Genomic DNA, 21,385 nt, shown 5'->3' on the forward strand with positions numbered 1-21,385 from the left:
TTCCAATCGGAAATAATCGTAGGAGTGATATCTATTTACAAATATTTTTAATGAAGGATTCTACAAAGGAAACGATACTATTATTTTGCCCTTGAGTAACTTTGGGAATAAGAGCAGCAAATCACGTTAAATAATATATTTCGATTACCACCACTTTAGTTGAGGCCCGACTTTTATTGCGGAATTACTGCAGCGGCTCTGGTCTTTTATTTCGTCCCAACGATATATGCTGCCGAGTATAAGCGACGGGATTAAAGCTCTACAGAAATACAAATACTAGTCGGCAGGTTATAATAAAAATAACTCGGTACTTCCACATGCGCGATGTAAAAGAATTGAAGTGTATAGTAAAACGGTGCTAATAAATGATAAAAAAGTTGATAGCTCATAATTCTAGGCAAAGATTTCAAGAGTATGTAAATATTTCAAGTACGAAATTTAAGCCTAGGAGCGAATAATAAATTACTCTGCGGTATTCGAAGTTCAAGTATTATTAAATGAATTAACTGACCAGATTATATATCATTTTGTATTAGTATTGTACAAGGAAGTGTCAACGATTCGTATTTAAAGCAGGTATTGTTTCCTGTTCTTTTATGGGCGGGGAAGGGCGAAGCAGACACTGGAAGTATGCAATATGCAGTACTTCTTCATTTTCATTCCGTAGCGTTAGTTATAATATCGTCCAGGATATTTAATGGCCCTGAAGCTGTTAACTATCCCTGGAATTATCACGTGCAGAAATGGCAGCGCCTACAGATTGACATGCAACCTGGAAGGGCTACGGTTAAGGGTGGGCAACCGGTATATAGTCATGTCAGCGGCCGCCTACAAGAAGGGCTGACCATTGTTGGAAGGGCTGCAGAAAGTTTTAAATCCCTGGAAATAAGCTAAGAGTTCAAGTAGTGGGTCTAACTAGTACTGTCCTGCAAGCCTGCACGTTATATATTTACTTGGCCTGCGTTACTGCGGCTAGCATGTGCCAGGCATTTGTATAGCATCTAGGGCATAAGATAATAGTAGATTCAATGTTTCAACTTCTCACTTGGCCTTCTGTTAATATTGTAATATGAAAAGGAAAAGACACGAAATAATTAAGTGCATAATCTCAAAACAAATTTAAAACTTAATTCGCACCATTTTACTAACACAAATCTTCAACGTAAGGAGGTAATAGTTCATATATATTATTTCTTCATTGGCTTTAATTGATATTTTTGGAAAAGTAAAAAGAGAAACAAAAATTAAGGAGTCAGTCGACACAGATGAGATTCGAACTCATGCGCCCGAAGGCATTGGCTATGATACATAGCAGGTAGTAGCAGGCCAACGGAATAACCACTAACCGACTGTGCCTCCATGCTGTTGGCCACCGGACCTGCCTGCTTTCTTATGTGCCCATGCAATACTGCGTCCACACCTACTTTCCAGCCTCTCCCTGCATTTTTTTGTCCAGGCCACTGCTACAGCCTCCATGCACATTGTTTTGACCCTGCTAATGGTGCGTGGCAGTTCATGGGCTCGGCCGCATTGGTTGACGAGAGTCTTGAATAACTAATGGGATATTCTGCTCAGGTAGCTTGTCGTAGGTTGCGTCATTAAATAGACCAGCCATAGAAAGGCCTTGCGGGAACAATTTGTTTCAGAAGAAAACGACGTCAGATTGTGTAATTGACAGTTACATAAGAACTCCAGTACCTTCAGTAGCTAGGCAATCTACTGCTCATCAGCCGATTTAGTAATTGATCTGGCTCTATACAATCGCAGCATAGGAGCTCATATCTCTGAGATGGTTTAAGGTGGTTGTAGAAGTCATCATAGATATGGCGAAAACACGCTCCGTATGAGAAAAGCAAAACAAGTTGGGTTGCGGCCTATCCACCAGAATAGACTGTTCAAACTGGAGTCGTAAAAGGTTAAGCCTTCCCTCATTAACATTGCCGGCATGCTTGCACTGCTTCTCTTATAAACAACATACTTGGAAAGCCGTAAAGATCACCTGATATGGGGCGTTCCTAGGCGGGCCATCATACGCTTTTCCCGCCCCACTGGGAATGTCAGTCAGCTCTTCATAGGGCGTTGGGTCCATAGTCTTCATAGGCTCCAAAACCAGTTCAACCAGTCGAGAAGTGATCTGTAAGGGAAAATTGAGTACCGCAGTGGAAACAATTGAAGTAGTCATGAGATAAGAGCAAGTAAGGACGATAAACAAAAGACTGTTGCACAGAAAACGACCGCAATAATAGACGCTTTGTGGAAGGGCAGTGGAAAATTCACATTAGCATCATCGTGACGAAGCCCAGCGGGGAGTACGTTCAGCTCTAGTCTGTCGAGAGTCATCTCCCTGCAGCTATCGCATAAAGCACTCGTTGACGATTTCTTTCCCAAAGTACAGGTGGAACTTCAGTTCACCGAACCGTTGCAGCTGTTTCCACATCTGTGATGACGCGTTCAGTAGTAGAATCAACAGCGTCGGCAGAAAATTCACCCCGAGTCTCCACAGCCGACAGCAGCAGACTGAGACGCATTAAATTCGGAAATCGAGGCAGGCTTGGCTGGTTGTCCCGTGTGCATTTCTTATGTCTACCACGTATTTCAAACCCCAGGCCTCAAAGTGCTAGGGGCAGAGTCCAGACAAAGGTGCACGTAATGAAGTTCTTGCCGGTGCCTGCGGCATTTGCGAGGTTGGAACCCTTCGACGGCTCATTTCCAATGTCATACATCTGGCGGCCCTATTACATGGGACTCAATTGATGACGCAACTTATCGACTCAGTAGTGCGGCATGAGTGTTAGGTTCGGCAAATCGGGATTCGGTGCAGTATTTTCCAATCAGGGAAACCCAGTGATTCAGCAACGCATCCCAAGTCAGGCGAATCGATGGAAGAGTCTGGTCCCAATCCCCAAAATAGATACAGATGGTCAACGACAATTTGAGCCTGCTCAAGCTCCGGGGGCGCCAGGCAAAGTAACACTGGTGGTAGCTGCAAACAACTCAGCGGAAGCGACTTCGAAAAACTTATCGAACAGCTTGTAATTAACCCTGCCGGTCTTGGCCAGTTCTATAATTGACAAAGTAGGAGCGAAGAAGTCGGGAAAGTTATCGCAAGGCTTGGTAATTGCTGAACAAAACTGCTGGGTTGGGTTGTGCTTAAGCTGGGAAAAAAGGTGTAAGATCTTCTGCTCCAAATCTATTTCGAAGGGAAATTCCATGCTCATGTCGTTTTGTGCTGTGGTGAAGAGCGTATCTTTGCGTTCCAATGTCTTGTCGGCCAACTGCCGCGCAATGGCCGAAGACATGTCGCGTGGGGCACATACTGCATGCTTGGAAGATACTTTTTTTTACCGCAGGTTGTACGGCGCATCATGGCGAGGCGTGCTAATCATAGGTTTCTTGTCCCTGCAACCTTGAAAAATGGAAAGCCAAAAGAACAAGGGCACGATACAAATTCTCGCAGTGTTAACCCCTTGTAAACCTGTTGCCTTTTGATGACTTGGCAAAACGGCAAGGTTACGCACTCTCATCAACAGAATATGATTCATCATCGGTCAGAGACCGTGTGGGCGAAAGGTGCAAAATTAGCGAAGTCGTTGCAAGCATCGTGTTCATGGGACTGGGAAGGTAGTGCTCCAGGGTGATGCTTTCGGGGGCAGAGCGAATGAAGTCTAGGTTCGTGACAGGTTGGGGAGGAAGCGCATCGGCCCATACTGCCGCCATGGTATTCGGTTTATGGTGGGAATGTGAAATATAGACAGAGACCGTAGTAGGAGAAATTGTATGGCCATGATCCTTATGCAAAGTTGCAAAGTACTTCCGCGCTAGTAAGGTGTGTTGGTGGCACCGTATCAGCTTATATGTCCACCTGCATTCTTGGATCCCGGGCGCACTTATACAAAAGAGATCCGTACCAGCGGCAGCGGATGTGGAATGTGCCCACTATCTTAGTTTGCTTCCAGTAGAATACCAGCCCCAATCCAGCGTATTGCGTACGTTGCAGGCGCCTCACAACATGGCTCTACATCAATGGCACAGAATAAATTTGCTGCAGCATAGCGTTGTTATAGATTCGTCAAAAGCCGTCCAAGGTCAATAGGGGGGTGAACCAAGTTCGGAGTGATCGTCTAGGACACATATTTTTATATTTACACTTAAAATAGAATCCAATTTGTTGACGAAGGAAAAAGGAAATTTTGAATGAGTTTGAATATGCTGTTAATCTCTCGGATTCATTTTTTTTTTTACTTTCTCCACGTCACCGAAGCTTGAACTTTCACTCATCGCTGGCACTGTACCAGGTCGGTCACCTACGTTGGGAAGTCCAGGATCACATGTGACGGGCTGAAAATTGACCTCTTTTGCGTCGGGAACTATGCAATAGGAGATGCACTTTCAAATACAAAATATAGATCTGTGGCCGAGTCAAGGTATACAAGGCCATCCCCGGCCTTCCTACACGGCTAAAAGGGTATCGTCAAGGCTGGGACCTGGATCCATGGCGCGCGGAACGCGCAAAGCCTGAATATAAAAAGAGTAAAAGAACTTTGCCCTACCTCGCTAAATGATTTTTACCAAAAGCACCACCTCTACAAATATCAAATGGAGAATCGTAGGATTAGCTTCTTATCCCGCAAACGTGTTGTGTGTAAAAGACATAATACGCAGAAGAAAAATGCAAAGTTATAATGTTTTCAACCAAGCACATCACGCAGTTATCAACTTGAAGCCGCTGTTATTTACATATATTATGTAGTTGAATAACTTGTGGAAAATCCTGAGTACATCAAATTCCGTTAGTCTCGATAACAAGATAATAATAATCATCAAAACATAGGTGGTTGCATACAACAACATCATCTGGGCCCTGTGTCTCTTTCTGCCCTAAAACAGACATATACCGCCCTCCTTTCTATGGTTTCATCGAGAGTGCGCTCCTGCAAAATCGAAAATATCGTCCAAATTTGACCAATGCAGTAACAGCGTCATGGTATTGGACATATACTCGCCCTAACGGATGAAAACAGATGCCGATGCCATTCAAAGGGGATTTATAGATAAAACTTGTATATCAAAGTCGCTATAAGCTTAACTCTATACTCTTTCCTCGTTGGTTGTGACTTTTGGTAGTTCTGACGGTGAGTGTAGAAATAGAAAGATTCCGGGCCGCAATTCACTCCCGAAATTACCGGCGGCATTTAGGAAAGCACATAAAATGGTGTCCTGGCTTCCATGTTTGGTTGTTTCCGTTAGCATGACTACCACCCCTGACTTTAAGCTGCACAGCTCAAGTGGCGAGATGTTTCAAAAATAAGCTCCCAGGACTAGAAGAGTTGTAAAGCAAGAAATGCGTCTTGATTAAAACCTCAGTACTAGAAAAAAGGAAAACTTATTTGTTTATCCTTGGTTTAACCTGAATTGCAGTCTCCGGGTTGCGGAACTCATCAGAAACCCATTACATTCTGATCTTTGTCAGGGAAATCGGGGAAATTGAAAGGAAAGGTGAAAAAGGTTGCTCCAACGAGAGTAAAAAGACGCAGTATTGTAGTAATTGAATCTCTGTGGCCTCTGTAGTTCTGCCTTTTTTTTCTGAGTACTGAGCCATAAAAGCTCCCCAAAACTTGTATAAGTTTTAAAAAAGAAGTAGAGAAATTGGGGACAAAGTATAACAAACAAGCCAAAACGCTATAACTCATACCAGTTTTATCTGGTCGCAGGTTGGATCAGATTACTAGAGAGAATGGTTTTCTGTTAAAAAGATGGATGATTATTTTGACGATTAGCGTTTCACATAGTCCCTTTAATGTGGGAAGCAGACCAAATTAACAAGCTGCGTTTTCCGCACATTGGCAAACCATGGGCTTGTGGGCCGGGCTGGGTTAAACCTGTTTTCGGGTTTTGGCAGGCCTTAGTGACACCGAAGCTCGACTCTGTACAATTGAGGGACCTTCCTTAAGTGAATGGTATTTTAATGGATAACAAATATGTATTTTTAGTTGTCTATATGTCAGCAGAAACCTTTTTGAATCCCTGATACATATTCTGAGATAACCATTATGTACAGGTGGTTCTACCCGCGTGCATGTCTGTTTATGCGTTAACAGATTAGCCAGCCTCTCCCGTCGGATCTAATATCGGTTGAGAGAGCATGGCTCGAGGGATAACTTTCTGATTCCTGGGTTTGGAGTTCTCCATTTCTGTTTCTTTATAATTTCAACCGACTACCAATTTCTTTTTCACCTTTTTAGACTTGCTGTCCGCGGCTGGAGAGGAAATATCGATTTCCAAATGAGTGTGGTCTTTGCGAAGACCCCTTGCTTCCAGAACTCCGCACTTTTTGTCCACTAGGATGTAGATATTATCTTTGCCATATTGAAAAGTCTGCGTCCCGGAAGGGGCAACTTGTTTCTCTTCAATAACAGATTCATAGCCCAGATGGTCGGTTTCGATCAGCCGAACGTCGCACCGAATAATTGGTGTTTGGTGATTTGGGCTGAGAGGGGGCCTTCTCCGTTTTGTTGCCAAGCCCAAATCAGAGAGAGAAAGGAGGCCAGCTAGGGCATAGATCCGGTGCAGGTGCATCTTGCCAAAATTATACAATAACCTTGGCAGATGTAAATAACTTTGTTTTTTTTTTGAGATGATAGCATAGTTGTTTACAAAGAAAAAAGTCAACCCATCATAGGTCAACGTACCTTGCTACCTTATAAAACAAACGTTATATTTAAACTTAGGCTTGTTGGAATAACATCAACAGCTGCCTCCAGCAAGCATAATCCATGGAGCTAAAATGACGAATTTGAGCCTAATTTTAAGCGTGTGTGGGAATTTCCGGAACTTATGCATCCTCAAAGAAGCCTACAAAGCGAATCCATTACCGAGATTCGTGCCAGAGGGGATGCACAAATCGCAGATCTTTGTTTGCATAAGGCAATACTCCTTGCTCTGTCGGCTAAGTGCGAGATATATATAGTATTTATGACACATGCTACAGTGGGATGTATACCGAGTCGCGTAAGACTCCCAAACGCACTCTTCACTTGCACGCACTGCCTCGCTCAAGGCCACCTGCACCTTGTATAACAAGTTAGCAACTACTGGCTGATTTTTTCTCGATATTAATCAAAAAGCTTCCTCTTTTATGGCAGACTTTCCTTGGAGAATCGGTGAAGTTTTAGTCTAGTGAACAACTTTGGCCTTGGCTTCTGTCTCAAGTGTCAACTGTCTCAACACAGCCTTGGAGGATAATTTTTTGGAGTGTCAACAAGGAACTCCCCAGCTCCCTTGCCAGCTGTAGAAAGATGTTGGTCAGCCTGCCCGCTTGCAGCTGTGGCTTGGGATTCTACTATCAGCAGCTATCAATGCCAAAAGGCATCGCCTCTATCTCTTAACACTGACCGAAACAATAGCCTTTAGAGGCCATGCTCCTGGTCTTTTGTTCCTCGATATAAGCCTGCATTATTGTCGAACGAGGTAGTAATAGCCCAACGACTGTCCTGATCAAGGCAAAGTTGACAGGAGAGGTGGAAAGGGGAAAAGTTCAAATGTGGAACCTGAGACTTTGTTGCAAGGCCCCCCGTCGCACAAAGGCCATGGAAAGTGGCAATCACACTTGGATAAGCCCGGCCAGACACCCCGCACATAATTGCAACTGCCGCAATCCGTTGTCTAATTTCCCAAATTCGCCAAAGGTCGCAAGCAGTTACCTAATCGCGGGGGGGACGGCTTTGAGACTTTGGGCTTTAGCACAGTTAGTGGCTGTAGAGAGACTGAGAGACCAAGTTCAGTTATTTTACTATAGCGCAACCGTTCATTGAACTGAATCAGAGCAGTCAGGATTAATTCCAGGCATATAATAATATATAAAAACTACTCAATGATGAGTTCCGGCACTCGCTGCAGCCGTAGTATTACAATCCGTACATGTATAACATTTGCCTTTAACTGGTGGTTGACTGGCTGTAGTGGCAGCTGAGTACGAACAGAAAATAAGAAGATGGTTTGCCAAGTAGAGCAGGTGTCAAAGGGATATGAAGACAGAACTTAAGGAGGTCGAAAGAAGGTTAGAACCAAGGTAGAGTGGGAACATGGAGGAGAAGTTCAATCTTGAGGTAAACAAGTGCGAGACAACATATCCAAGTTGATCGAGACTAGTGAAGGGCGGACAGGTGTTGTTGTGGAGGTACGGAAGTGCTCGGCGAAAAAGGCTGCGCCTAGGGAGAATAAACGCCTACCAAATTATTCATGGGTATCTGGAGGTTGACAATGCCGGGACGATCATAACACGATCCATTATTACATGGTGATTCAGGATCAATGCACAAGCATGTTTCTGGGTAAAGATTGGTAGCCATGATTGTGTAGCCCATCAAATATGTTGGCAATAATCTGAAAAAGCTATGTCCTATCTCCCGATTTCAAATTCGTATCTTGTATGTTGGTTTGATTCGATCTTCTGATGCTGTTGGTTTATGCCTTGCTTTCTTTACTTTTTTGCTCTTCTTTGCCTTTCTGCTACTGCATAATTTCAAATACTGTTATCCCCTCTCTGCAATGTTGTTAAAGCTTGAGTTGCGAGTAAGGCGGCTCTCAGGTAGGAGAGCAAACTGAAAGAAAATTTGTTCTTTGCTGCTGGCAAAGGACCCTTTATCCACGCATATTTGACCAAGGTAACGCAGCCATCTGCCAGCGCAGATGATTGATGAGAAGGAGGCAGAATTCGCAAACCAACACAATGCTGCGGCTCTACGGCAGCATTAAGCTATTTCAAGCTTTCTATCGAAAGAGTAAGCGGATAATCGAAGCGGGCGTTGAACAATCAAATGCCCGCAATCGCATACAAACGAGACAGAACCAAATCATGGCCTTTTGAACCTCTGTTCTAACAGCAGGATGTCCGTCATAATCACGTACATCTCCGCCCAGATCTTGTTAATGTCTTTCTGCAGTCCCGCAGGCGTAGGGTCCATAGACTGTGGGCTCGCATCCAACACACGACGACACTTGTCCCGCCACATGTTGCCCACTTGAATCATAGCCGCCTTTGCGCGCCCGTTGCGAGAATGTTCCACGCTACTCAGAGCCCCAAGCCTAGCCCGCAGCCAGTTGATCTCGTTCTTGGTCGCTTCCAGGTTGGCGCCCTGCAACATCCGAATCCTTCCGTACAGCACCATTCCAGGGTCCTTGCTGCTTACGTCGCCTTCCGGTTTTGGCCAGCATATTCCACCCGACGACGAAGAAGTGCTCATGCTGGCACGGTTGTGTATGTGGAAGGATTGGTAAACACGGCGGTACTCTGCAACGCGTGCTGCGTGGACTGTTCCAGGGGAGGAGTTTTGCTGGGAAGAACCGCCATTGTGGCGGTTTATGTTCATGTGTGAAGGAGGAATTGCCATTTTCTAAAGTATTTTCAATTGTGATGTAGCTGTAGTAGAAGACGGTCGTCTGCGAACTTAAGAGTGGCCAGAGACATTTATACACAAAGCGGATTTGCAAGTCACTGTCAAGTTACAACTGTCTCTTTAGGAGTTGTCCAAGGTGGTACTTAGCAATACATTTGATTTTATCCCTTTTATTCCTTCTTTTTTTCATCCAAACAACCTCAAACAAGGTAACGATCCGTGAGTGAAATGAGAAGGTGTCTGATTCACATTGATTTACCCTGGCGACTAAACAATCAATATATCATGAATAGAATCCCAACAAACAATGAAAGCACGACCGGTAATTCTGATGCACTGTATTCCGCGATTCTCTGAAAATTCATCTTGCCGTTGGCGAAATTGCTTTTCTGGAAATATCTCACTCTAAACTGGTACAGCTTTAAGCAACCAGAGCAATCATCCTCGGGGGTCTTTTCAAGATCCACAGCTAGCGCAGAAACCCCCGTAAATGCCGACCCCCCGCGCCTGCGGCACAGCAACGCCATAAAATGATAAAAGCTTACCGATTGGGAACATGGCGTGTTCGCCAAGAAAATACCTAAACTGATTCCAAAGTCATCGCAAATACCAAGAAAAAAAAAAGATGAAGGAGAGTGATACCAGGACCGCAACACTTGCAGACAGTCGCGTCATCAAGTATGCCGTATTCGGCCGCGACGCCCCAGACGTGCCGACGATATTCTTCCTCCACGGCTTCCCAGGCTCCCACCCGGAAGGCGAGCTCCTGGCGTCCGCAGCGCTAAAGCACACCGCGCGGATCGTCAGCGTCTCGCGCCCCGGGTTCGGCGGGTCGACATGCCTCCCCTCGCGCGCGATCCTCGACTGGCCCGCCGACCTCACCGCAGTGGCCGACGCGCTGTCCGGCAGCCCGCACAGCCGCTTCGCCGTCGTCGCCTTCTCCGCCGGCGCGCCCTACGCCCTGGCCTGTCTGCGCGCGATCCCGCCCGCCCGCCTGGCCGGTGCCGTCCTCGTCTCGGGCCTGTACCCCGGCACCGCGGGCCTGCCGCTGGGGACGCGGGCGCTGTTTGCGCTCGGCAGCGTCGCGCCGTCGCTCGCGGCCGTCGGCATCGAGCAGACGCTTGGCCGCGTCGCGCGCGACCCGCCAAGACTGGAGCGTTCCCTGGTCCGCGACTTTAGAGGCCGGGGCGCCGCCGAGGCCGCCGTGGTTGAACATCCCGAGGCGAGGGGCGTCCTGGCCCGGAGCACGCAGCTCGCGGTGGTGGATGGCGGGGCGGGTACCGCGTGTGAGGCTGGGCTGCTTTGGAGGGACTGGGGATTCAAGCTCGACGAGCTCTCTGTCGGACAGCGACGGTTGCTGATGTGGCATGGCAAAGAGGATACGAACGTGCCGGTAGACATGGCGGAAAAGACAGCGGCCGTATTGGCTGGCTCGGAGCTGCGTGTGTTTCCCGATCTGGCTCATGTGAGCCTTTTGGTAGCCAGGGCAGAAGAGATTGTTGTTTCCGCGATCGAGATGCTACAATAGAGGGTTGCTTTTGTCGGACATTTCTTGATGTTGATGGTTTCCAGCGCAGTACGCTAATGGATGTGGATTCACTGTTCACTGTACGAGACTTTTTTTTTTATTTTTTCATTTTTTTTTTTTTTTTCGATTTCTTAGACTTTCACTGATGGTTATTACCTTGTCTTGAGAACCAGATTGCTTCCAATTTCATTTTCGGACTCAGACCAGTAGCTTCACTGCTGATTCTCAGAGTCTAGTTTGCCGAGACAACCTTTCCAATAGCTACACACCGAACACATTCTTCAGTGTCTCAAACCTCTATCGGCGAAGCTCTCTTGCGTCCAGCGGGAGCAGAAACTCCCTAGTTCCGACGAGTCTCGGACAGAGCCTGCATCAGCCCCTCGATATGTCGAACATATGCCAGGACCAGCTTTCCCCGCTCTTCCATCGTCTCCCCACGCCCAGCCTCAGGGAGCTGACCGAGAGGCGTCTCTACTATGACGTCGACCTTGTCAAAAAGGCCCTGGATCCTATCGACCTGGGGCTGCTGCATGGCTCGAGCCGACTCACCTTGAGGACCATCGAGTATCTGCGCAGCATACTTCTGCTGTACCTTGTTGAACGCGTCCCTGGCATCGCTCGTGACGTATGTTGTGCGCTGGGGGATGCACCCCGGATCGCCGCGCCCGTTGGCGCCGCGAGTACTGGATCCAACTAGGGCAGTGGCTTGCGTGGCAACCTGCTGGAGGTTCTGCTGGACATTGTGGGGGCGGCTTGACCCACTGTTGTTGCCGGTAGTCCTGTGCGAACTCATGTTTGTTAGCGTCGGGTCACGAAAGCTGGTTTGTTGTCAAAGGAGTTGGGTTTTGGCTGGTGCCTTCAGGGAATGGCTTACCGTGATGTGTCAGCTTATTTCCGTCTTGATGGGTGTTAGGAGGTTGGCTCTGTCAGGTTCTTGGTTAGCTTATGGTTCCGGAATAATGGATTGTAAGTATGCGAGTGGAAGAATGTCGAAAAAAGAATCTAGGGATGGGGCTATGTCATGGTCATTTTATAGAAGATACTTTTCGTTGTACGCTGGGAAGCAAACTAGAAGACTCATCGGGACAATGAGATTGTACTGATACAAGCAGCCTTGGTTTGGCTCGGAGCACAAAGAATTTGTTGTGCACTTGCATTCATTGTATGCATGCATGCACCCACCATGTATTTCATGTTACTTGGTTGTTATCTTTCATATAGACAGCCCGTATTTCCTTGATTCGGCTGGGCCAACTTAGATTATCCTGCCCTTGTCTGTTCGATAGAAGATGTTTACACTTCACTGATCGTGCCATCAACCATTTGCAGGGGGGTCTGTTTCCGCAGCGATACGAACAAGGGGTGGACTTGACGGGAATCAACTTGCTGACAAAGAATTATGAGAAGAGAGATAAATTGGCAACTGCTGACAGTCGGGGCAATCGGCTTTGGCAGCATCTGGATACGACGTTGAAACTTTTCGTTGCCAAACTGAATGCGGGGATGGAAAGATCGGGCGAATGAAGACCGAGGCGGAATCTGTTGCAATGAAGAAAGAGTTTTCCTGGCCTTGGTAATCCTCCGATTAATAGCCGGGATATTAAGAGCAAACGAAAGTAGAAAAAAAAGAGGAATAAAAAAAAGCTTGTCCAAACATGCTCGCCGACTACAGGGCACAGCTCGGCTCCATGTGATTTGATATGTTGCGAGTCGTCAAGCATCCAAGTCTGATAGTTCCAACATTGTCGTTAATTATTGCCTAGTGAGAAGGGAAGAAAAGAGTAAAGTAAAGCTGCTGCATGGTCATGGTTATCGATATTCCCAAGACAACGGCCACCAGACAGGCCAGCGTCTGAATGACATAACCCCATTGACCCCCCACCCCCCCCCCGATCAACCTCGGCCCCAGCTCGGACTCGTCAAGTTTGGCTTGCTGAGGAGCCCGAGCCTGAGGTTGATGATTCCACGGTGACAGTGATAGTATCTACCACGACAATCTTTCCGTCGGGCTCCTGCTTTTCCCAGATCCTCTCCTGGCTCCCCTTGGCGGCGACGGTCGTGGTCAGGCTAATGGAGCCCTTGGACATGCCATGGCCCATCCTCTTGTCCACGGTATGGCGACCAAAACTGCTGCCAAATGTTCCCTTCAAGTTGCCAGACGTTCCCTCCGAGCTCCTGTATGGGTACCTCCGGCTGCCATAGAATATGCGCTTGCCGAATACAGACTCGACTAGGGGTTGAAGGACAGGGACGCATGCGGCTATGATGATGATGCTGCCCTCGAGACTGTGGGAAGACTAGTTAGTTACTGATTCGGTCCTCAGTGACCACCGACACGTGAGCGGCGCTGTCTTACATTGTCCAGATCACAAGGTCAACGGTGTCGACTAGAGAAAATGTTAGCCACATCATCTTTATTCCCCATCTTGGGCACGATCCTTCAAGACGGGAAAAGTCTTACATGTGGGATCGGAACTGGCAATCATCGGAAGTTTTGTGATTTTGTAGATGACAGCAATGGATGACCTACTCAACCGTTAATACGGAGAATTGAACTGTTCAAACATTGTACGGGTATTAAGAGTTCACTTACAATGATCCGAGGCCCAGGGCAGTTCCCAAAGCAATTTTCTTCCTAATATTCATCTGCAGCTTGGAGAGTACCACGGCAGGATAAACGGAGAGGTAAATATCCGCGAAAGCACAAAAGGCTGTTTTGCAAAGCGTCAGTGAATGAATCAATTCATGGACTCCAGCAGAGAGTTTGACGAGACCCACCAGAAGAATACGAAGCATAGCCTATGAGGACTGATTTGTTCAAGCAGGTGCCGCTGACCGAGGGATCCCACACCGCCTGTACCGGGTCGCACTGGGCGTAGTAGAGGGTGATATAAGGAACCAAGTTGGTCACGCACAAGATTGCGATGAGCCAGAGGACCCTCTTGTGCCATTTACTGGGGTTGAGGGCCCGGGTGAGAAGGACGACGACGGCTGGTTTTGGCAGACTGAGTGAGAGCAGTCCAGGCGTGTAGCCGATAATACTCCACATCATGGCTCGGGACCTTTCCTCGACGGTGAGATTGGCAGCGTGCTGGCCAAAGCCATGCGACACTGCAGTGCCAAACGTCGCCACATTCGTCCAGGAGAGAACCTATCATCATGTTTGTCAGTCGGGCGGAGTGGCCTTGATGACGATGGCAAGTGATCTTTGGGCGATCGACCGTCGAGAGTGGCGAGCAACGACGACGACGACGACGACGACGACGACGACGACGACGACGACGACGACGACGACGACAACAATAACAGCAGCAGCAGCAGCAGCAGCAGCAGCAGCAGCAGCAGCAACAATGCCTTTCGGGTATTTGAGGGCGAATTCGACATCGTAGAGGTGCACAGGCTGATTCGGCAAGGATTACTCACCACTGCGGCAAGGATAAGGTAGTCGTCCAGCATGAGCTTTCCCAATATCACTCCTCTGGTGAAGAGCCTAGCGGCTGTAAAGGTCGTGCTGACAACCGAAATAATGATGACGGCCGCTAGGGCCATGGGCCCTTTGTTTTCGGACATTTTGGTGGATGTGTTTGGGCCTGGTTGGCCACCGCAAACATTGAGTGAGTAACGAGAGGCTGAAGATCAAAGAACATCGACAGGAACCAAGGTGGACGGCCAAGCATAATAATAATAATAAGAGGAGAGCAGCATGATATGATCTTCAGTACTACCCACCCTCCCACCCACCCGTTATACTATGTACTGTAATTTGCCTAAGGTCCGCCCGCTCAAACAAGCACATGGAACACTGCGAACCCTGAGTTTGCAAAAGAGGACCACTTTTCTTCTTCGCGGAGACATCCACACTCGTCTGCCGGTCTGAACGGAACATGGCTCAAATTGGAATCTAGTACAGGTTTGGTCTAGGGCTAAGTTTAGAGTAAAGTTAGAATAGATTGTTGTCAGCATTATGCGCTGGTTGCTGTTGTATTGGCCATCTCGCAATGCTACAGCAGCCAGCGTCTGCGTAGCACCACAAACACGACAACGTCAGCCCTAGTGCGCCAATCGATCCCACCACAACCTGCGTTTGTTACTTGGCTCGTCTCGACTCGACGTGAAATCCTTGCATGGGAGAGCAAGTGGCCCTCAGCTTCATGATTCAAGCCTTTGAGAGGGAAGCGCTTGGTCCTCGCCTCGCCCGCTACGCGGTAGCATCCGCTTCCGCTTCGAGGGCGATCAACCGGCTTTCGGGGTTTTCAACTGCCATAATAACCCATTTCGCTAGCTAAGTAGGACGGACGCTATCAAGATCCAACGTGGCAGGCCTTGCAAGCCTGGATTTGCCACGCGAAAGCCATCGGTTTCGACCCTCTACGCCCCCACATCGCATGCATCACGGATCGGGGGTCTGAGCGCTTGTCGTCTCGCCTGCTTGGAACAGACACTCACTCGGTCGGGGGTTCACAGGGCCGCATGTTTGTACTGTCATTGGATTTGTTAGAGGACGAAGAAGAACCGTGTCTTCAGTATTTTTTTTTTTTTTTTTTTTTTTTTTTTTCGTACTTTGCACCGTGCTGATCGCCAGACTGACTACCAGTAAACCTGCTGGCTCGTCTTTAATCAAGGAAGAGAACGATGAGCATGACCGCCTATTACAACCTTGGGTGTCAGTATAACCCATGCAACTTGAAATGTCAGACATGTGGTAAATGCACAACGCATGGATGTCGGGCGCGCCATCACACGTGGTAGAAACGAGTTGACGGGGGACTGGGAATCCACCTCAACCATTTGACATTGGTGATGGCCATTTGGTACGTGGTGCATTCTCTTAGCAGTGTATAAAATGGATATATTATACCAGAAAATAGAAAATTATACTTTAACAGCCTTCTCCGTCTCGTCTCTCAAATCTTGACAAGTCAGTTTGTACAACCACTTTTAGAGCCCTCATCCCACAAACGGCCCCGTAATATTCCGTGTTACCATGCATGGGTCGAACCTGGTGGGCTTTGCGGGATTGTACACACGCGAAAGCAATTTCGGGGGAAAAATGAGGGAATCAGGCAGGTCTTTGTCCCAGCACCATCTTGAGTCAGAAATCCGGTAGCACCCAGGTGGATCTGAAAAACAATATACGAGGGGAATGAGTCTCTTTACCGAAACTTTACAAGCGATAAACTCAGTTTCCATGAAGCTGCAATTTTTTTTTTTTTAATTAACAAACAAGCAATGCTTCTTCCGTATTTGCGATACGTCTTCAGTAAGATTTTTTTTTTTCTTTCTCCTTACCGTATCTGCACAATCCGCATTCATTGAGGCACTCTGGTCGACAGGACTGCTGCCAGTCATTCCATCTTCAATCAAGTTCTGTCAAGATCCACCGCCGTGACTCGCACATACCCTTGGTCTATATATATCCTGTTTTAAAGACTAGGAAGGCAGCCCAAACCCTACACTCGAGACAAGACCTCCATTGTAGATGCTCGTGCGCGCCTTGCAGCCCGTCCTTCGGGAAACAAATTCTCCAGGCTGGGAATAATAAACAGGGGACCCGTTTTCCCCGAGCTCCCTCGCATCGACTGACATTGGTGCGATGTTTGCTTTTGAACCTCTTCTTGTCAAAACTGGATCCGTAGCAGAACGTACGACTGTTGCAAAAGTTTTCACGGGACCAATGTGATTCGCCAACCCCCATGCGATAGAGATAGCTTTGGATTCAGCAGACCCGCCAATCCTTCCACAGGTAGACAATTTGCTTACTTTTGCTACATCCGGCCAAGTCCGTAGCTCTTCTCAGCCGCTGCACAGACACACACACACACACACACACACACAAAAAAAAAAAAAAAAAAAAAAAAAAAAAAAAAAAGGCCCTGCCAGTTTACTTGACAGAGTCACAGCACACGCGCTAATTACATGGTCTATCCCATCATGTTTTGAGTTTCTCCGCAGTGATATTCGCTGCTCGTAGATCCGCCAGAGCCCTCCTTTTATTTACCCTCGTGCGACATGCGCGACTCGCGCCGCACCTCCCCGCTCACGTATCTCCACCCTTGTTTATAAAATAAAAAATAAAAAAATAAAAAAAAGCCTTGATAAGAGCACATAGTTTTAAAGCAGAGAATCTACCCAGGACATCTCCACCGGTACGGAGTTTGACCGGTGTTCGCCAGCAACGACTTGGCATCTTCGATTTCTCTGGTGAGCAGGAGTTGCCCCGGTGCCGTGGTTGATGTTTACAAGCAGAAACACACCGAGAACATTTTGTGAATGTGGGCTCGGCTAGCGAGAGATGAACGAATGACGGGCTTTCTCGGCCCTTGCAGCTAGCCACGTCGGCGAATTCGGCTATAAGGGTTCCAACGGCACTCGAAAGCTTCTCTGCGTTTATGGGTACCCAGGCTCCCAATTACGAGCAGCGTTAGCGTCCCAAAGCTGTTGCTGACCGGGCTATAAACACTCCCTTGAGAGTACCTCGGCGAGCTCGGGCGAAAAAGAAAGCCGAGACTGACGAGAATGCATGTACACTTGGCGCTCATATTTTGTCGTGTCGTAAATGCTACCCAATGACAACCGGAAAAAATAAAGCTTAGTGTTAGACTTGCACCCGACCGCTGCTTTGACGCAGTTGGCCGCAGCTCAATCGTTTACATGAAGCCGACGCGAATGATATTCAAAGCGCTTTACACTGCTTTATTACAACATCTCCCCATACAGTTAGTTCTGTCTCAGGCATGTATTTATGCAACGCAACGACCATGCAGGCCGGGCGACAGTTTCACTTTGTCAATGTATATGTGCGCCCCAGATCGACGTTGATTGCTCCCCAGTTGTGAACAAATATCATGCCATTAAGATTAAGGTTGCCTGGCAAATGCCAGTTGCGATTATCTTGCCTTACAATGGAGGAGGAACATCGTGTGTATAAAGGCAGAGTCACACGGCTCTTGGATCGCACTTGTTGAGTTTATCGGTTATCCCCGATGCTTGTTTCTCGTGACAGATTCAGATATCTTTTCAAAGCACCGCAAGTCGTCCCACCTTGATGAGCGTACTCGTAAAACAGGGTGACAGCAGCACCACCCTAAACGATAAGGTGGTCCTCCATAACTCTTAGCAAAACAAAAAAGCTAAAACTATTGTCGCGCTACTCCTCAAAAGGAGTCTGGCGTCAAGCTAAAATGCTACAATGGCATGTCTCAAGCCTGGCTGTTCATGTCAGTTCAAGGCTTGTACAGTCTGTAAGTGAGGGATCCGTGGCCGAGCTTCCCCGGAATTGTACGAGTTCGCTTAAGGGCCGGAAATTGCTAGTGTTCTTATGCTTTAGACGATAATCCGGTATCCCTAACCCGAATGTAACATTGCTAAAGTGCGACTGATTTGAAAAAAAGTATAATCAGTGCTATACGCCCTCAAAATAGGAAGAAAAAAAAAAAAAAGAAATATAGCTGTTTTTTCTTACCAAACAGGGAAGCTTGCAAGACTTAGCTCAAACTCAAAAGCAGTCAAATGAGACTATAGGCGCGTTTCAGACATGCATAGATTAATGCTTTGCATTTTATTGATTACTCTGTCAACCTGTAAGAAATAGTCCGACGCATGCGCAAAGTTATACATGCATTTTGTAGAACTGCAATATAGCTAAAGCCTGGATTGCCTGGATTGCCTGGATTGAAGTAGCGAGTGGTTAACCAGAAACAAATGTATCCCATTTGAATTATACGCTGCGGCATCTATTCCATTATGGTTTGTATGATTGTATCTAAGAGTCAGCAAATCTTATACTGACTTGCTTCAAGCTACCAGACTTGCCAACTTACCCATGTAGGCTATTTGACCAAGTATATGAGGCATTGTGCAATACTCGCCAGTCATACTACTCACCATTCATACTGGAATCCTCCACCGGACAAGAAAAAAAAAAGCAAGAAACAAAATTCACTGCTGACGCATTTGAGCAGCGGCAGGCAAGAATTCCAGCAGTTGCCAAACCAGCGCGATCCTGTCGTACACCATGGTCTCCCGCTGGGTTTTGAGGCGCTCGGCTTCCTCCTCGGTCTGTGGCACGGGTAGCAGCTTGCCCACTCGCTTAGACTCAATCAGAAGCTTGCACTCGTTCAGCAGCCTCCTCATCTCGTCAAACTCGGACGGATGCAGCCACCAGATGTCGCTGCAGTTCTTGAAAGCGTCTTCGGCCTCCTCCAAACTCAAATGCAGGTCCGGATAGAGATGTCGGGGTAGAGGGATCTCGACAGTCCGCCTCTGACCTCTAGGACGTTGAGACATGTTTATTTTTTTTTTATTCGAATCAGAGATGTCTTCTTGGTTTGTGTGTCCAGATCGGATAAGCCTTTGATATTATCACTCCTGTGGATGTGCGGGCAGCGGCAGATCGACCTATACGGAGATAAAAAGACAACGCTTCAAGTCTAGGATGCGATGTTTTGAACATGGGGGGTATTTATAATCAAGTCTTGATGAAAGCAAGAGTTGCGTAACATGTCGAGTAGCTACAGTCAGCGCTGCCTGTAACTCATTGTCGATCTGAGAGTAAAGACACTATTCAAATTCAATATCACATAGCTTTTGCCATCAGTGATATTCTTTGCCAAAAGCTTGTGAGACCTCGATGAGATCGCGGTTAAGACGGGTTACCATAGCAAGGCTCCAAAACAAGGTTCAATTAGTGAGTGAGTGAATTCCACTCCAAAATCCCGCTCCGCGATGGTGCTAATACGTTGAATATCCTTCGGACCGAGAGACTTGTCCCAATGAATTGCTCGATAGCCTTCATACAGCTTTAGACCGAGGCTTTACACGAGCTACCACGACTGAATTGATGACATGGCCGTGTGGGTGAAGTACGAGACAGATCTCTAAATGCTCCAGTAGCCGGTCGGTAATACGCAGCTCCTGCCGTCATTTGTCAGTCAATACTGAAAAGTCACTACGGATCTGATACCGGGGCACTTACCGGATATAAACACTTCCTCAAGCCCCAAGCGGAGCGCGTCACCAACAAGGCACCAGCATCCATCCGGCTCGCGATGCTGCAGAGTAAATCTTCCTTTTCGCTCTGGGTAGCTCCGACCAGTGCAGCCAGGCATACGACGGGAAACCCGCTCAAATCCAGTTTCTCATCATCAGCATCCGATACAGTGAACTGCATGCCTTTCTCGACGAGACCCAAGTCTTGCGCCAATGCCTTGGAAGTAGCCACAGCGTCGGCGCTCCGATCAATATTCAAGATTTCAATAGGGGAGCTGGACCCCCAGGGATTGGGTCCCTCCGTCAGCGCCTGCAGTAGGCAGAACGACGTCAGGGGCAAGGGCCCCGAGCCAATGTAGGCAATCTTGGCCGGAGGTGCATGGAGGACGGTAAAGATGGCAGAAAGCTCGATTCGCACCAGCTCTTCGTAGTTACCAAAGTACGGGAAAGCTCGCAGGCGGTCCCAGGCGTCGGGCTCCCAGACGCCAGAGGAGTCGCATGCCTCCTCGCGAGAATGAATGCGCTTCGACCAGTGGTACTCGAGGTGGAACTCGGCCGTCGAGCACATCTCGCGGAGCTCCAAGAGGACGCGCCGAAGAGGCTTGGAGCCGAGGACCTGTATGGTCTTGAGTGGTCAAGGCGTTAACAGGAATAGTCTCTGTTGGATCAAGGGACATGAGCTGAGGGGCCAGCTCCACTAACCATGTTCACGACGCGCTCATCCTGACTTGACGCGCATAGGCCGACTAGGTTTGTCAAAAGCTCGTTGACCTTTGGACTCGGCTCCAAGGAATCCTGAGCCTGGAGCGCATCGTATGTGTTCAAGATCTCGGTTGCGATAGCCCGCGCCTTGTCTCGACGGGAACGTTCATCCCTAAAACTGTAGACTAAGTTACGCAGAAACGACATTGCTTACGAATGCGCGTCACGACATTCATCAGGACAAGAACCAAACAGCAAAAGAAAAACAAAACAAAAGGAATCCTACACCAAGAGGTCTCGGAACGGGCCGGCATGGATCTTTTATCTCAAGATTGCACCAGGAGGGGTCATCCCGATTCCCGGGGTGTACAAGTCCCATCTGTGAATCCAGAAATCCAGGACTACTACCAATCCCGTGCCTGGGTAACTGCAGCCAGCTCATCACCAGGGATGCGCACCTTGTTGGCTAACTTTCTGCAAGCTCATACCGCAGAAATTACCAGGCACGCGCCTTTATTGGGCCATGGATCGCGGTTGTGCCGCATACGTCCACATCCGGTGAGAACAGCAGGAAAGCTGACGGAGAACAGCGGATGGAGGTGAAAAAATGAAATCGAAATATCGGTTACTAGTCGGTGTAGGCTAGTCCTAGTCTTGCTTTAGCCTAGGACAGTTGGCGGATTTGTTCATGTGGCATGGTGGGACAAACGCTTCGCTCTGACTTGCAGGTGTCACCGAGTCACGGAGGTAGGGATGTCATGGGTCACAAGAA

At 47.8% G+C, this 21,385-nt stretch overlaps 7 protein-coding genes across 7 annotated transcripts; 1 reads left to right on the plus strand and 6 right to left on the minus strand.

Moving 5' to 3' along the window:
* Positions 1–6,207: 6,207 nt before the first annotated feature.
* PpBr36_04874 (uncharacterized protein) lies at positions 6,208–6,576 on the minus strand (the record flags this gene model as incomplete). The annotated part of the gene is made up of 1 exon (XM_029892032.1): positions 6,208–6,576. One exon carries the CDS (start codon positions 6,574–6,576, stop codon positions 6,208–6,210), a length of 369 nt encoding a protein of 122 aa, XP_029748989.1.
* A 2,276-nt stretch (positions 6,577–8,852) lies between these two features.
* PpBr36_04875 (uncharacterized protein) lies at positions 8,853–9,389 on the minus strand (the record flags this gene model as incomplete). The annotated part of the gene is made up of 1 exon (XM_029892033.1): positions 8,853–9,389. The coding sequence occupies one exon, from the start codon at positions 9,387–9,389 to the stop codon at positions 8,853–8,855; it is 537 nt and encodes a 178-aa protein (XP_029748988.1).
* A 631-nt stretch (positions 9,390–10,020) lies between these two features.
* Positions 10,021–10,923, plus strand: PpBr36_04876 (uncharacterized protein; the record flags this gene model as incomplete). The annotated part of the gene is made up of 1 exon (XM_029892034.1): positions 10,021–10,923. The coding sequence occupies one exon, from the start codon at positions 10,021–10,023 to the stop codon at positions 10,921–10,923; it is 903 nt and encodes a 300-aa protein (XP_029748987.1).
* A 340-nt stretch (positions 10,924–11,263) lies between these two features.
* On the minus strand, positions 11,264–11,716 carry PpBr36_04877 (uncharacterized protein; the record flags this gene model as incomplete). Its single annotated transcript, XM_029892035.1, has 1 exon — positions 11,264–11,716. The coding sequence occupies one exon, from the start codon at positions 11,714–11,716 to the stop codon at positions 11,264–11,266; it is 453 nt and encodes a 150-aa protein (XP_029748986.1).
* Positions 11,717–12,842: 1,126 nt separating this feature from the next.
* Positions 12,843–14,493, minus strand: PpBr36_04878 (uncharacterized protein; the record flags this gene model as incomplete). The annotated part of the gene is made up of 7 exons (XM_029892036.1): positions 12,843–13,209; positions 13,280–13,310; positions 13,385–13,449; positions 13,517–13,634; positions 13,702–14,074; positions 14,165–14,323; positions 14,347–14,493. 7 exons carry the CDS (start codon positions 14,491–14,493, stop codon positions 12,843–12,845), a joined length of 1,260 nt encoding a protein of 419 aa, XP_029748991.1.
* A 4,147-nt stretch (positions 14,494–18,640) lies between these two features.
* On the minus strand, positions 18,641–19,209 carry PpBr36_04879 (uncharacterized protein; the record flags this gene model as incomplete). Its single annotated transcript, XM_029892037.1, has 2 exons — positions 18,641–18,656; positions 18,866–19,209. 2 exons carry the CDS (start codon positions 19,207–19,209, stop codon positions 18,641–18,643), a joined length of 360 nt encoding a protein of 119 aa, XP_029748990.1.
* Positions 19,210–19,713: 504 nt separating this feature from the next.
* Positions 19,714–20,820, minus strand: PpBr36_04880 (uncharacterized protein; the record flags this gene model as incomplete). The annotated part of the gene is made up of 3 exons (XM_029892038.1): positions 19,714–19,836; positions 19,898–20,527; positions 20,614–20,820. 3 exons carry the CDS (start codon positions 20,818–20,820, stop codon positions 19,714–19,716), a joined length of 960 nt encoding a protein of 319 aa, XP_029749884.1.
* Positions 20,821–21,385: the final 565 nt, after the last annotated feature.

The sequence above is a fragment of the Pyricularia pennisetigena genome, chromosome 6 (genome assembly GCF_004337985.1).
Source record: "Pyricularia pennisetigena strain Br36 chromosome 6, whole genome shotgun sequence".
NCBI lineage: Eukaryota > Fungi > Ascomycota > Sordariomycetes > Magnaporthales > Pyriculariaceae > Pyricularia > Pyricularia pennisetigena.